A 15,276-nucleotide genomic window follows, 5' to 3' on the forward strand; every position below is an offset into this window, starting at 1 on the left:
TTGACGTCGTTGTCCATTTGAGCATTTTAAATTTAAATCAGACGTTATACATGTTTGTTTTTCTTCTGTGTCTTATTGGGTAAAATCATTTTATTCAGTAAAAATAAAGGCATAGCCGGAAAAATCATTTCACTAATTTTTAACGGATTTTTAAAAAATTTCAAATTTAGTTCTGTTTGCGAAACAGGGGAATAAAATTTGAAAATTTTTTAACCGTTAAATATGAATTTTCAAAAAAAAATTAATTTAACTAATTTCTGTAGCTGAAACCTTAGTTCTTGATTTGTAATGTTATAGATAATTGAAAATTTCAACAAGAAGCTCAGTTTTGTTTAAATTAAAGATTCTTTTCTGAAAATTCAAAATTAGCAGAACAAATTTTCAGCGTCAGTAATGAACAAAATTAATGTCTTAATTACAATATTTTATAATAGTCAAAACATGCATTACTGATGCTATCATAAAAATATGATCGACTAAGCTCAGTAAAATTTCATTATAATCTCTTTAATCTTACACTTCAGGAATCATCATTTGTTCTTCTTATATTTCTATTTCCAATTTTTCGCTTCTTAAATACACTTGGAATTTCATCTGAATCAATTGAACCGACTGTTTTCTCTTTGAATTTTTTCATTGGTGGCTCGTCTGTTTTTACATTTGCAACAGCATAATAAACATCATTTTGTTTCGGTAATTCAAGATCAACGGCTTTTCTCGACGGTTGCTCTTCGACAATCTGCCATTCGCCAATACTACTAATATTGCCAAATTCATCTGCATATTGACTTGATGATGATGATGATTCTGTTAATTTTTTTGGCTCTTGAGTTATTGTCTGATATTTCTTATATTGTTCACGCTTATATTTTGCTGCAATTTCATCGGCATTCTCAATAGTATACTTTAAATCTGTCTGACGTGCTTCTTCTTGTTGTTTTATTGCTATTTCATTCAGTTTGTTGTATTCCTTTAACGTCATAAATCCCTCTTTCGGCTTCTCCCACACAGACTCTAATTGATTTTCAATTATTAAATGTAATTAGCAGTTATTATTGATTCACAGTGTGAAAACATTAAAAGCTCACATACCATTTGTTTTAATATTCCAATAATATATATCGCCATCATCGGTCACTGCCTCACACCATAAAGATTCTGGCGGTGCTGCTTTCTCTTGACTTTTAGCTGCAATTGTTGATTGATTTTTTGAAATATTTGGTCCGTCTTCTTCTTCATAATAGGGCAATGCCATTGGATCAACTGGCTTTTTTGATGATGAGGCATGTCCAATGGATCTTGAAGTCATATCAGTTCCATTTGAAATATCTTTAGAATACGATTTCATGGCAGCCTCGTTAATTTTCCGTAAATCATCATCGAGTTTGTTTTGTGCCTTTCGATCAGCATCACTCTTTTTACCAATATCATGAATTCGTTGTTGAACATTTGCTTTATGTCGCTTGCCATTATTGTGAAAATCTACACTCTAAATTTGATGAGAAAAATTTTTGATTAATTTAACGGTTTTCAAAATTTTAAAATCAAAATGAATTTTTTGCAAAAGCATAAATTTTAAATTTTTAATGACGGTTATTTTTGGAAATTTGATCCAATTTCAATAATGTTAACATATTTAAACTTGATACGAGAAAAACAGTCTGTATAAAAAAAATTATTATAAACATGAAATTTTGTTTATAAAGACGCTAAAGATGAGAAAAAAAAGGAAATTTGCTTACCGGTTTATTGTCTGTGATCCAACATTTGCAAAAGTCGCAGAAGATTCTGTTTTGTGATTTCCAATAATCAGCCCTTGAGATATATAAACGTACATGAAAATAAATATGAGATGAAAATGATTTCTATCTTTATCGAAATGAAGAAAATTTTTTTTTATATATATTCATAGGAAAAATGCATGAAAAGAAATCATAAATCTAATTTCGCGGCGCTATATAGTTTTTTTTTTTATTTTTAACAACATAAATATCGTAACATATGAGAAAAAAAAATCATCTACATCGCATTATTCATTATTAATAAATATATATCAAATATACATCATCTATTACTAATTTTTTATAGATTCGAGAGAGGAAAATTTGTCTGCGGTTCTATTTTCTTTTTTTTTACTGGGAATTACATTTCATAACAATTTTTTTTCTCAGTTTTCACTCCTTGTTGACATACACAACAAGAATCAGGTCATTGAGCTAATAGCCTAGTTATAGAATTACCATTATGAATTTAAATTGTACTACAATGTTCATAGCTTAACAATACATAAAAAAAATTTTTTTATTTTTTTAAATGGGAAAGTTTCAATAAAATTGGATAATGAATGTCTTCATTGTATAAATTGGAATTAAGGAATTTCTGATGCTTCTCCCATATCTCCTTGTTATAATACGTATGAACCTGGCAATGTAGTCCTTTTGAGATGCATCGTTTGATAAATAAATTCATTGATTTTCCACGCTTTGGTGCTATAACTAATGCTATTCCATTTTCAGATAAAAAGTAACATATACTGTCGACGAGAGCAGCACGTGAATCATCAAAAAATAAACAATCAGCACATAGGATGAAATTGTATTTTTGTCTCTCTAATGGACATTGTTTAACAGAATCCTCCCATCTCAGAACTGAATGTTATTTAAAACAAATAAAAAAAAGAAATGATTTTGAACATCTTGTTATTATTATTAGCCTATATGCATATGTTATTCATTTCTTAAATACCTGAAGCTTTCATGAAACAATCGATTTCGTTTAAAATAACAGACTTTTTGACATTTTGTAATGAACTTTGATTTCCATCTGTTAGATGTACAGCAAATGAATTGCCATATTTTGCAATCATTAAGCCACATAAACAAAACATTCCGCCGCCTAATTCAAGCACCCATGCGTCATCAAACATAGATAAATTTTCCATCGCATAATGACATAGTGCAGCTTCTGACGTCCAAAATGTTATATTTCCCGTATTATTAAATCCAATCAAATCCTTTACCGTCCATAATTTTTCTAAATTAACATTACACTCGTATCTCTTACACGCTACATCAATTTTTATAATTAAATTATTTCTATCGTCTTTTCTTAATTGTTCTATTTTTACGAGATCAAAACCATCAAAGTTTTGTGCGACATTACTAATGACATTTATCGGTACGATTGAATGTGCTTTAATCATCATATGCTCATGCTTTGAATCGGATAGTATTGCTTTCGCAAGTAACTTCCAACGATTACGAGCATTCTGTTTTCTAATACTTAAATCCTTAACACTTTTATTACTGCTATTACTGTTACTTAACGATGACTTTAATATACTTTCACAATTCTTTATTATATCATTATCATCAACATAATTCTCGGTCATTTTTTTTTTATTCACAAGATTAAACCCTTTTCCTGATGCTGTTTTATTCAACTGAATCTATCGACTAAACTGACTGACGGACTGAATGTTAAAATTAAAATACAAATTTTCCTCGATCGTATTTTTAGTTTTTCTTTTTCTCCTTTTCTTTCTTTTAAAGCGCTTGCTACCGAACTATATTCATTATTATACTCAATTGTTGTTTCGCTAATAAACAAATCTCTCGGAACATTATAGATCGAATGAAGTGTGTAAGATACGATACGAAATAAATATCTTTTTTTTCTTCCTCATCATTCTAATCGACATTCTCATTAGTTTTTCTTTTTTTATGAGGATTTTTCCTCACCGCATCGCAAAAATTCATCTCTTTTCCTTTTGTATTGACTTTATGCTTATTTATTTAATCGAATCGATCGTTAAAACTTAAAATTTCCTCATAAATTAAAGTAAAAGGAAAATTCATTCAAAGCGCTCACAAATGTAAACATTACAATTTAATTAAAGTTTTTTATGTCTTAAATTTATTGCACTCACATCTCTTTGTTATGATTTACTTCTCCACTATTTTCACTAGACACTTGTTACTTTTACAGCTTTTCCGGCTACTTATTTTGCTCTTAAATCGTTTAAAATTGATTTTAGTTCTTTCACAATATTTCTGTTTGTTATTGTAGAACTTTTATGTACGAAATGTCTACCAACTATTTGAATGTGAAACGGCCGTTATTTTATTTTCTCAAAGTGAATCATTCTGCTTACTGTGATTATTTTACATTAATAAATCAAATCATTTTTAATCAAATTAGCAAATTATTTTGTCAAATTCACTTCCTGGTTTGCTGCAATTAACAAAAATGAATCTACAAACCGAAGTTAAATACCGTTCACTTGAAGTTAGCCCCTAGTAGACTTACAACGGTTTTTTAGGAATTAAAACTGTCCGCCATTTTTCACTAAATTTAATGTGTTTTTGCGCGAAATAAAGTAAAATAATAATTTAATTAAGAATAATGTCTAATTTGGAGTTTCTCGATGAATACATGGAAGAAGACCTATTAGTTGATGATAACAATAATAATTACAACATACAGGAACCACGGAGCAATGACAATACTTGTAATGCAAATGAATTTGCACAATTTTTGCAAGCTGGAACTTCCAAATCAGCTAATGCAAAGCCTCCTGTTAGAAAAGTATCAAAACGTAAATTACCACGTGAAACGACAGTAAAGGTAGAACAGTAGATTTTAATAAATTCATTCATAAATTTAAAAGATCCATAAAACTTCCAGAAACCAAAATCAGATTCACCGAAGCCAAAGAAAGATCCAAGTCCAGGTCAAATAATAAAGATGTACGCATATAAAGACTGCCTAGGTAAATTTGATTCTCTAATTAGGAATCCGGATATGCCATTATGGTTACGAGATGGCAGCTGCTTACTCCAAAAATATTTACGTCAGCGATGCAACGACGATGGATTATTTTATTATTCGACACAAATCTATTCATGCTGGGAAGACGAACGTGTTGAAGAATTTTTGGAAGTGGATGCAGAAGTTGTCATGAAGAATAACATTAATTTTGTGGTCAAAATCCTTAATGTTGATTTTATTGAGGATATGTGCTCTCATGGCAATTTTAAGGAGCTTGGCTTGATGCCTTATGTCAGCTATCAAATGCGATTAGCTGAAAATCCTGAAACCGACGATGCAAAAATATATACAATTAAAATTAACACATCAGACGTCTCAGTTGAAAATGACGATACATCAAATAATGATGTAACTGAATATGTCCAAGACACTGAGTACGTCCAAGATGTTGAACCGTCTATTTAATTATAAGTTAGTGATGAACTGTCCAATAGTTAACAGTCCATGTCTAAAATAACAAAAAATACTCATAATACATTAAATTCATAAATTATTTGACCTCAGCATATAGCTTATAAATGACTGAGAGGAACTGAAATATTGAAAAATGAAGAATAATAAAAAACTTTTGAAACGACAAAATTAAATTCACAGTTATTGGATCTAACATATTAAATATGAAAATATGTATGCATGCATGGAGGTTTTTGTAGCATGTTATAGTTTTGCAAAATAATAATAATTCATAGCTGTGGGCTTTTAGAAGGAAAATTTTTTAATGATTGGTAAAATTCAAAATTTTCATCCAATTATTATTGACGCTATGTGCTAAATATTATTGACGCTCAATGCATGTTATTAATGTTTTTCAATTTCAACAAAAACCAAAAATTTTTGAGCACATCTACGATATTGGAAGAAACTAAATGCCATTTTTGATTTATATTCCAATTTTATGTGTAGTATTTCATGCGTTTACTATAATTAATCAAAGGTAACCTTAGGCTACACGAATTGAATTATATTCTCTTTAGCTAATATAATTTGAGTGACAGCATGAAAATCATAAAAAAAATTACATGCTTAACGTGACTTCAAAGGCTTTTATACACCGTTCCGAATAATACCACCTTCCTTTAATACCTGACATAGGAACAATGTTGCTATGCGACATCTTTTTTTTTACAATTTCTTTAAAATATCATTTTTTTGCTAGTCCAAAAAACACTTCGTTGGAAATAATAATTCTAGATTAAAAAGCAAGCGTATAAGATATTACATAAATAATCACTGATTATACTCGTGAAATGAACTGAATAAAGATTCTTTGAAAATCAATTTAAATATTAATTGTGTAATTAATTGCACAATTAAAATTGTTCACTTTACTGTGATAATAAAAAAATCGGTTCTATAAAAAGGCTAGCAACCTTTAATATTTTTTTGCTCGTTGATTTTTTTGATGAATTATTAACATTTAAAATGATAATTCCATGAATATGTACCATAAACTTTTCGATGTTGAAATTTGTTCAAGGTTCATAATGTCTGTTGTTGTTTTTGCTTTTAAATTGCTTAGAGGCAGTGTAGCAACTTGGAGTATCTTTTGAAAATTTAACGAATTATTAAGTTTTGAAATTTCGCGTCATTTTCCGCTTCACTTAAAATAGTTTTGCATCTTTGTTTTGTTTTAATAAAATAAGGAAACATGCAATGAAAAGATATTATTGCATTTGGTATTAAAAATTGACAATCGGAAGCCAACGATAGGGCCAGTTTCAGTCAACATCACCTGAGGAAGGTCATGGACCAAAGTTGATCTGTAAGTAAGCGAGTAAAAGACAGAAAATCATAATTACGGTCGGTTTCAATTTTATCGTCCAGAAGGATGAATGAATCACACTAAAATGACTACTTGATAGCCAGTGCTATCCATCAACTACCGAATATCGTATAAATCCGTATAAACTAACAACTCAGAAAGTAAATGCGTCTTCTTGCCATCCTTCTAGTGTCAACAAGACTCGCACTTTTGAGGACACAGAAACAGAAAAAGCAAATCAATCTGTAAAAAAAAGTTGTAAGGAATCTATTATAAATTAAATGAAAGTAACATACTTTTAAGATTTTCTTCCTACAAATTCGAAAAAAGCCAACTTGAGACTGCAGATGTATGGCTTTCTTTTTTTCCATGAATAAATAATTTGAGATAAATAATAAAATTAATTAGTGAATGAATGAGTCGAGAATCGTACACTGGCAATTGAAAATCTCCTTAATTAGAAAATTAATATTTCAAAATCGCTAAAATAAATAAACAGAAGCGAGTAAAACATTTAAGCACATCGAACGTCGTTCCTCTCGCTGATCTGTTAAATCATCATACAGTCATGGATATATCCAAAGTACATCATATCAGAATTATATGCGGTTAAATGGAAAAATGCTTGCAGCATGTAATTTAACCATTTTTAAATGTAAACAATAAGAATGAGAGAAAAAAAATCAGCAAAAATTTCCCTGGATTTTGTGTATTATCGTGGTTGTTATGTTTGCTCACTGCTGATATTGTTATTTCGACAAAGGGTTGAAGGAAAAAAAAGAATATAGTATGCGATATTGCGGTGTAGACGTAAAAAGGTTAGCGGAAGGTTATCAAAAATTCAATTGTTTGTGGTAATGAAATTAAAAAAAATGGAAGCACTTAATTATTAAAACATGAATTACAAACATTGTACCCTTAATGAATTAAGAATCTAATCGATTAATTTTTTAATCTTTGTTAAAGCAACCTCACCTCCAACCTTTCCCCCAAAGAACAAAATCTGAATAATTTCCATCCATCCGTCCAGTTCTAAGATAGATTATCACTTTTTTTAACAAGGTGTCGAATGAAGCCATAAACATTTGTAAACTTATGAGATGTAAATCTTTGATTTTTGGGTCCGCATATAATAGAATTTTGAACATAATGTGAATATCCCATTCATCCCCAATCGTCGTTTATATTTACACTACGCATTGTACAACTTATAGATCTATCATACACATAGTGAGACACACCAATGAGATAACTTACATTTCTTTTCTATATGTTAAGCTCCGCCTCATCTTTTGATGATATATTTCTATGATGTACAGTAAAATGACAATGGATGACTAAATAAAGTTTTGCCTTTTTTTGTATGTATTACTTCTTTTTTTTGTGTTAGATGTGAACATTGAAATTTTTTTATTTCTTTCTTTCTTCTTCTTTTTTTCACTTAATTCAAATCCATGATTTTATAAAGTTCATTTTGTTACCAATAATAAGAAAAAATTTACAATTTTTTTGATCTGAGAACATGTTTATGAAGAATAATGTAAAGAGGATTACTATCATTAATTTATAATAATATTAATTTTTTTTAAGGATTTATGTATATAAATGTGTGAATTTTTTTATGTGATAGACTGCTTTTTAATTAAAATTATTGCTTAAGCTCTGGTGACACATTTTCATATTTTTTTTTACTTCCATTTCATTCCCATCAGTATTGCAAGCAAACAATGAAGAAAAAACAATTTCCAATCACATTATGTCTCGTATTTAGGCTACCTCCAAATCTGATTCATCTGAGAAATTTGATGAGTTATGATGAATTGAATTTGTATCAGTTTGATCCTCAGGTGTATGATTATTTGAGGAATTTGTGTGGTCTTCTTGGAGTTTTCTTATTCGTTCCTGTTCTTCACGTTTCTGTTTTCGCCATTTAGCTCGTCGATTCTTAAACCAGACCTAATATCATCCATTTATGTAAGACAATAGGAATAAAGAATAGAAATAAATTCATATTAGTCTTGTTAACAAGCAGGATTACAATCATGTGTCTTTTTTGTGTTGCGGCAGATTTGTCAGATGTCAGTAAGAGAACTGCAAAATTGAATTATAATTAACTCTCTCACGTCTTTAAGACTTTTTTTTAAGGCTACTATGTGATTATTATTATCCTTTCTTTCATGAGATGCTATTAAAACGAGAACGATTCATTGTTTTGTTGAATGTCAGTAGCTGCTGCATATGAGCATATGTCTCTCAAATAAGGATAATGACATTACAAAAGACTACAAGCAAATTAAAAATAGTCCACTTTTATGAATTGTTTGAAGAGATTGTAGAGAACAAAATGAAAGGATTATATGGGATTTAGAAAATTGCTCCTTTTCATCTCCACCTTTCTTGACTCTTTTCTCTCGTTCATTTTTGATCTTTTTTTGGCACACAAAAAAAAAACTATGTTCCTTTTGTGCCTTCTTAAATTGCTTGATTGTGCTTTTCAATTTGTGTTCTATTGCTCATTCTTTAATAGAATCTTAAAAAATTGTATTCTTTAACAATTACACAAATTCATGTTTGACAATTTTGTGGGCTTTTTTTTTGGGTTGCCGACGGTTGCTGCTTATAATAGATTTTTAATATTTCTGATTGATTGACATGTTTTTTTGAAAAGTTTATTAAAAACATGTTGGCTTTTGTATGAGTCGAGTTAGTCTTTTGCTGTATTTTCAATATTTAGATGTTTGGAATATAATTGTGTTTATAGTCAGACATGGAAAGCCATATTTTAAGATTTATCAAAGTAGCCTTCTTAGTTAAAATTTGTTTTGATTGTTTTTCCTATTAGAATCCAAATTAAAACATAACGGTCATATAATATTTAAATTAAAAAGTAAACATCCCTTTCATAGTTTTAGGCCCCTTTTTCATTGAAAAATTGAGTTTGCATTTAAACTCCGAAGAATACACATTATATCCTTTTAAATAACTTAATTATCCACAAAAATATCGCAAAACTCAGTTAAAACTAGACTCTGCCTTAAATCCTTAGCACTTCAATCAATTAAACACTTAAAATTAAATTACGCCTTGTCTTGATAGCAATATAAATATTAATTATAATTCTAATCAAACATTAAATCATCAAATAAGATAGCAATCAAAATAAGCATTAAACAGATTTTGAATAAATGACTTGGGAATAAATAATGTAAAAAATCGTTAAGGGCATTGACAATTTATATGCAGTGAAATATTTTGCTGTGAGGGTGATGACAATATTGTACATTTACACTTCATCATTGATTGTTAAATAAACGAAACCGCATTAGAAACAACAACAAATTAATAGAAATGTCAAAAAGGATATTCCGAGGGTGAAAATGAAACCATAAAAATTAATCGAAGCATCGCATGAGAGACAAATTATACAATAAGGAATTTTCCGTTCGGTATATTGCAGTCATGCAGCAAATGTTGAGTAAATATTATCTATTGTATTGTGAGATGTACAGGAAAGAGTATATACATCAACCCCTCATTAATAGAGAGGCACTTAAAGTTGATATTTGATAAGATTTTTAAAAAATACATTCTTTCCTTGCTTGTTTAATGCATCAAATGGGATTGAAATAAGCACTTGGTATTTATTCCGTTCTCTTACTGCCTGTTCTCTGACACATTTTGTAATGTATTTTTAATAAATAAATATAAAAAGTTATTTACACACCTCCACACGTTCCTCTTTAAGATCAACTTTTATTGCTAACTGCTCTCTCAGCACAACTGTAAAGATTATGTCATTAACATCTTATCTCACTGAAACCTTGAGATTTAAAAATAAAGAAAAAAAGTTCTCACCATCAGGATAATGTGTTTTCTCAAATGTGGCTTCTAATTGCTCTAATTGTTCTTCCGTGAATATTGTACGATGTCTTCGTTTTCGTTTTGGTGGCGGTCCGTGACTTAACGATACATGACTATGAATTTGTGCTGCTTGTAACATTTGCGCCGCATGCATATAGTTTGGATAGAAATTTGGATATGTGACTGTGTTGAAAAGAGAAGAAGTAGAGGAGATTTTTAAGGATTCATAAGTATGAAAGGTCTTAAGTACTTTAAATATGACACATTTTTCTTTAGCATCTCTGAACGACTTTAAATGTATATAAAAAAAACTTATTATGTTAATTCAAGCGCACTTAAGAACCCACCGAAAAATCGTATGGAAAATGCAAATAAAAAAATGTTTTCTTTTGAATATTACATTTCCCCGAGGAGATTTTCTTCCTCTTTCCAAAAAAAACCCAAGGAAAAAAAATATATAAAAATGTTATTTCACTAAGCACTAAGTAGGAGATCTCCCTCTTATCCATTCATAACACTCAAAGGGGCTTTTAAAGGAAAATTAAGCTGTGCTCATGCAGCAAATGTTTTTTGACAATTTTTTTGTTCCTTTATTTACCTAAAAATTCTGGCGAGCCGAAATTTGTTGCTAGATGTGTGATATGTAAACCAGCAGACGCAGCCGGATGATGTTGAAATAAAGCAGCTGGCGGCAATCGTGATGGTCGATTTGGAGGACTCGTCGAACGATTTTTGTTAAACAAATTATCATTAATTGGTGACATTGATGGCGATCGCTCATTGTAGCGTGTTTGCTTAGATAAAATACTATCTATTGTGAATAATGATGTGGAAGATGCGGTTGATCCATTTATGTGCTTTTCTGTTTTACAAAAATTTTCACTATTTTCATATTTTTGACTATCACTAAAACTATTTCTTTGTGCATTTAATTTTTGCTCAATATATGATAGATTTTGTGATGTTAATAACATTTTTGTGCTTAAGAAATTTTTTGATTGTGGTGATAAATGAGGTGGTGGTGATATTCCGCGACCTTTTAATAATGGTGAAGTTGTTTCCACCATAGTTGGACTATTTGATGAACTACTATCGTCTTCCGATAAATTATATTCCGTTTTAATGACTGTATAGCCACTTAGTGGCATTAAAGACGATTTTGCTATAGTTGATGCCAATTCGAATGATTCAATTCACTTTATAATCCTTAATATTTGTTTATATTTATCCACAAGATTTTTTTTTATATTTTTTTGGCATTAATTGTTTCAATTTTATTTATTTTTTTTATTAGATAATCACTCTCGTAATCACTTTATGACTTAAATTCCATCAAGAAAATAATATATATTCACAGAGCCAATTTATTTTCAGTCCGACATGAACGATGTATGATTTAACTCTGACAGTAGCAAAGGAAAATTGATTATTATTAAACGCAGGCCACGCCTTCCTCATCTTCATCTGTGTACAACATTTTTTCCCCTCGATTTTTTTCATATTCCATTCTTTTCTGTTCTATCGTGCGAATGCTATACTTGTACAATCTTTCTGTGCTACACATATAATTTTAGAAATATAGTGAGTGAGTGACTGACTGACTGGAGATGATATAAATGGAAGAAAACATATAAAAGCATAATGTATTAAAATGATTATGCAAAATTAACATTTTATCCATTACTAAGTCAATTAATTCAGATAAAATCCAGTGAACCATCAAATTTTTCGCTCAAGTAATCTTACATGTGAATATATGCTTTCTTTTTTTTGCTAAATTAGTATGTTATGCTTGAAATGGATGTAGACTGAACGACTTATTCGGATATTCCGCCTTCACTATGTTAATCATGATCTTTTATTAGATTTGATATTTTGAGTATTTTCAATTTTAGATAATGTTGAGATTTATTTATCAATATAAATTCTTATTTTAATACTTTTTTAGCTGGCGGATAAGCTACGAGATTGAATTACTGGTTATATTTAGTTCTTGACCTTTTGATAAGATTGCAAGTTCGTAGTTATTATTAATATCACAAATTATGGATTTTTGAATTGTCAATAAGAAACTCACAACTTGCTATGATTTCGAATTTGAAAATTCCAGTGTCATAACGTTCATTTGAGATTTGAATAATATTTATTGTACATAGTTGAAACCCCTTTTTGTCTGTTTGTGAACTCCAAAGAATAAACATAGTGAAATTATAAATCCTCAAGGAAGTCGTTTTGATTTAACTACATTTAGACAGTTTTGCGCTTTAATGCATCAAAAATTGTGAATTATTCTTCTTGTTCTTTTAGGTTAGTCGATATTCAAAAACTTCTTTAAAGTCTTGAATTTTCCCTCTTAATACATATCACATCTTTGTGTTTTTATGATAGAAAATGTATGAGAATGTTGACCGCTGATGAATATTGAATGAAACAGAAAAAATCAAACGACAATGGCAAGATCGAATACATGAGAATAGTATTTGGGAAAATAAAATAAAAGTCCCTTAAGTGAAAAGTTCGTTTTCCTTCTCCTGTGTTTTTCTGTATTTCTTTCCGTTGTTCGTTTAATATTTACTTATTCTTTTATTTGGAGAGAGAAAAAAGGAAGTCTTTTAAAGTTGTTTTAAAACTTTTTTTCTGTTCTGTTCTTAAAAATGGACCATTTTTATATAATTAGCAATGACATTGTCGCTTTTGTTTTTTTATATCTAAGAGCCTTATTTGAGTTTTTTCCAGATGTCATAATTAATTATAACATAATTTCATAATTCGACCTATTACTTGATACTTCATAACTCTAAATAGAAAAAAATTCACAGGACTGTTTTGAAATAAGAGTCGGCTGAGTTGAGCTGATATAATTGAAGCCGGACTTATTTCGACGACATTATTACATTATATTGTTTAACTGACTATTTTTAGTCTGAAAACCATGGGAACTAAAGGTTCTACACGTTTTCAAATTACGCAGTCCTTTGGAAAACTTTTGAAATTGAGAAATTATGGATTACAGCACTATTATGATATGGTCACTACATCGTAGAAGACATTGAATTGATGAGAATCAAACCCACACTGACTCATGACTACTCGATAGAAGATTTGTCTTAACTACCGTAGGAATTGTCTCAAACTAGCTACCAATCACACACACATGACCGCAACCAGCTTAACTATTTGATCCATGTTCAGATCATATCATAAAGAGCATATCCATATCCACATTTCTGTAAATGAGCAGCCATGACATTGTCATACTCTTTACCTGGAAATGAAGAAAAAAGTCTTTAAGACGATCTTGAATCCTGTCATTTGCCAGTTTCCGAATTGTGTCATTCAAACCTTTTAATCCAGCATGCCTTTTAAGGCTTGAAATATCTTTAAAATTGAATTTTGAATAGAATTTAATATCATGGTTCATTTTTTAAAAGATTAAGTGTTTTGCTGTAATTTTCCATCTCCTTCATTCCTCCTCCATTCTCATAAATGGTTTCATTTTATGAATTAAATTGTAATATGTGTAGTAAAATGTCTCATACCTTTTGTTAGGCATTTTAGTATTATTTCTATTGTGTGCCCAAAATAACGTAACAATAAACAACAATTATATATATCACAATAATCCTTACAACTAATAATATATTTGTAAACATTTGTATTAAGGTGTATTTTGTGATATGTGTAATGTATACATATAAAATAATAAGCATAGAATTCATCATGCCATATAATACAAAGTATAATTCCTTATTTTTCATATAAAATTCATCAGTCTGTTTTGTATCAAATGCCACGCATAGGATTCAAATAAAGTATTGTTGAGAAAGTTTTCGCTTGAAGCCCAAAAACAGCAGAAAATAAAACTGCTGAAAAAAAAAGAAAATTCTGTTCACATATCACTGAACTTGATGTGATAAAAAAAAGTGAGTAACATAAATCCCAATCAGCAGAAAGCACAATAACCACAGGCACTAAAGATTCGTATATTTGGATTTATTGGAATTATTTTTTTATTTTTTTTGTGGATTTTTTTTTGTATTCTTGATTGAAAAAGATTTTTTTTTATAAATCTTGCTTTTGGAAAAACTTCATGTGTGAGGTTTTATGTGAAATTGCTTTCGCTTTTGTTCAGATATTCTTACCTTCATATGATGCAATGAAGAAGTTTGGTATGCTTTAAGATTTTCGCAAACATCAATGTAATATTGGGCAATTCTTTAAGGAATATTTAATTTGATTTTTACAGTTTATCTTCATCGCGCTATCATTGAAACTAATGTTGAGGTTTAGAACAAGATGATTGTTGATTAATAATTTTAATTAAAGAACTTTCAATCGGATTTAAATGTTAAAAATAATGTTTATTCTTCGGAGTTAAAAAAAACTAAATATAAAAGGGGAAAATCAACTGATTCTAGTTGCAAATACAATTCAATTATTAAACGAAAGTTGATATATTCTCAACAACTGGACAATAACTTGCCATCAACGAGTTAGAATGTTGATTATTACTTTTTATTTTATATTTTCCATAGGAAATTTTATTCCGTTTTACAACTTCTGTAGTTACTAAGCCTTAATCGTTGCAAAAGAGTTTACTAAGATTTGAAAAGTTTACGAAAAAGATTGGCGCTGAAGATTATTGGGGAATTAAAATCAGTTAGATTCGAATTCTAAATGGATGGTAGTTGATTCAATATCTAACTTGATTAAACTCTTAAAAATCCATTGAATATCCTTCAGAATCTTCAAATTTTGAATTATTTCAAATTCTCAAGATCTACTATTCCATCCAGTTTATGGAATTGCCACTAAAGAAATAA

The 15,276-nt window shown here is 29.3% G+C and overlaps 3 protein-coding genes across 3 annotated transcripts; 1 reads left to right on the forward strand and 2 right to left on the reverse strand.

Annotated features, from left to right (window-relative positions):
• Positions 1 to 520: 520 nt before the first annotated feature.
• On the reverse strand, positions 521 to 2,273 carry LOC139097539 (WW domain-binding protein 4). The gene is made up of 3 exons (XM_070649416.1): positions 2,241 to 2,273; positions 1,093 to 1,489; positions 521 to 1,014 (listed from the first exon to the last, which is right to left on the reverse strand). The coding sequence occupies exons 1-3, from the start codon at positions 2,271 to 2,273 to the stop codon at positions 521 to 523; spliced, it is 924 nt and encodes a 307-aa protein (XP_070505517.1).
• Positions 1,843 to 11,689, reverse strand: LOC139097540 (uncharacterized). The gene is made up of 6 exons (XM_070649417.1): positions 11,052 to 11,689; positions 10,448 to 10,636; positions 10,317 to 10,372; positions 8,369 to 8,548; positions 2,746 to 3,448; positions 1,843 to 2,648 (listed from the first exon to the last, which is right to left on the reverse strand). The coding sequence occupies exons 1-6, from the start codon at positions 11,599 to 11,601 to the stop codon at positions 2,302 to 2,304; spliced, it is 2,025 nt and encodes a 674-aa protein (XP_070505518.1). The 5' UTR covers positions 11,602 to 11,689; the 3' UTR covers positions 1,843 to 2,301.
• Positions 4,357 to 5,399, forward strand: LOC139097569 (uncharacterized). The gene is made up of 2 exons (XM_070649453.1): positions 4,357 to 4,626; positions 4,687 to 5,399. Exons 1-2 carry the CDS (start codon positions 4,405 to 4,407, stop codon positions 5,233 to 5,235), a joined length of 771 nt encoding a protein of 256 aa, XP_070505554.1. The 5' UTR covers positions 4,357 to 4,404; the 3' UTR covers positions 5,236 to 5,399.
• Positions 11,690 to 15,276: the final 3,587 nt, after the last annotated feature.

This window comes from Chironomus tepperi, unplaced genomic scaffold, assembly GCF_022539635.2.
Source record: "Chironomus tepperi strain 1889 unplaced genomic scaffold, CSIRO-AGI_Ctep_v1 contig_424, whole genome shotgun sequence".
NCBI lineage: Eukaryota > Metazoa > Arthropoda > Insecta > Diptera > Chironomidae > Chironomus > Chironomus tepperi.

Excerpts from the sequence above, each read along its gene's own strand:
- LOC139097539 (XM_070649416.1), bottom strand. The coding sequence starts at position 2,273 with ATGAACATTGTAGTACAATTTAAATTCATAATG. Across the intron at positions 1,490-2,240 it reads TACAATTTAAATTCATAATG|AGTGTAGATTTTCACAATAA; the intron begins GTAATTCTATAA and ends CATCAAATTTAG. Across the intron at positions 1,015-1,092 it reads TTGGAATATTAAAACAAATG|AGTCTGTGTGGGAGAAGCCG; the intron begins GTATGTGAGCTT and ends AAAATCAATTAG.
- LOC139097569 (XM_070649453.1), top strand. The coding sequence starts at position 4,405 with ATGTCTAATTTGGAGTTTCTCGATGAATACATGGAAGAAGACCTATTA. Across the intron at positions 4,627-4,686 it reads CACGTGAAACGACAGTAAAG|AAACCAAAATCAGATTCACC; the intron begins GTAGAACAGTAG and ends TAAAACTTCCAG.
- LOC139097540 (XM_070649417.1), bottom strand. The coding sequence starts at position 11,601 with ATGCCACTAAGTGGCTATACAGTCATTAAAACGGAATATAATTTATCG. Across the intron at positions 10,637-11,051 it reads CGGCTCGCCAGAATTTTTAG|TCACATATCCAAATTTCTAT; the intron begins GTAAATAAAGGA and ends TTTTCAACACAG. Across the intron at positions 2,649-2,745 it reads TTGTTTCATGAAAGCTTCAG|TTCTGAGATGGGAGGATTCT; the intron begins GTATTTAAGAAA and ends AATAACATTCAG.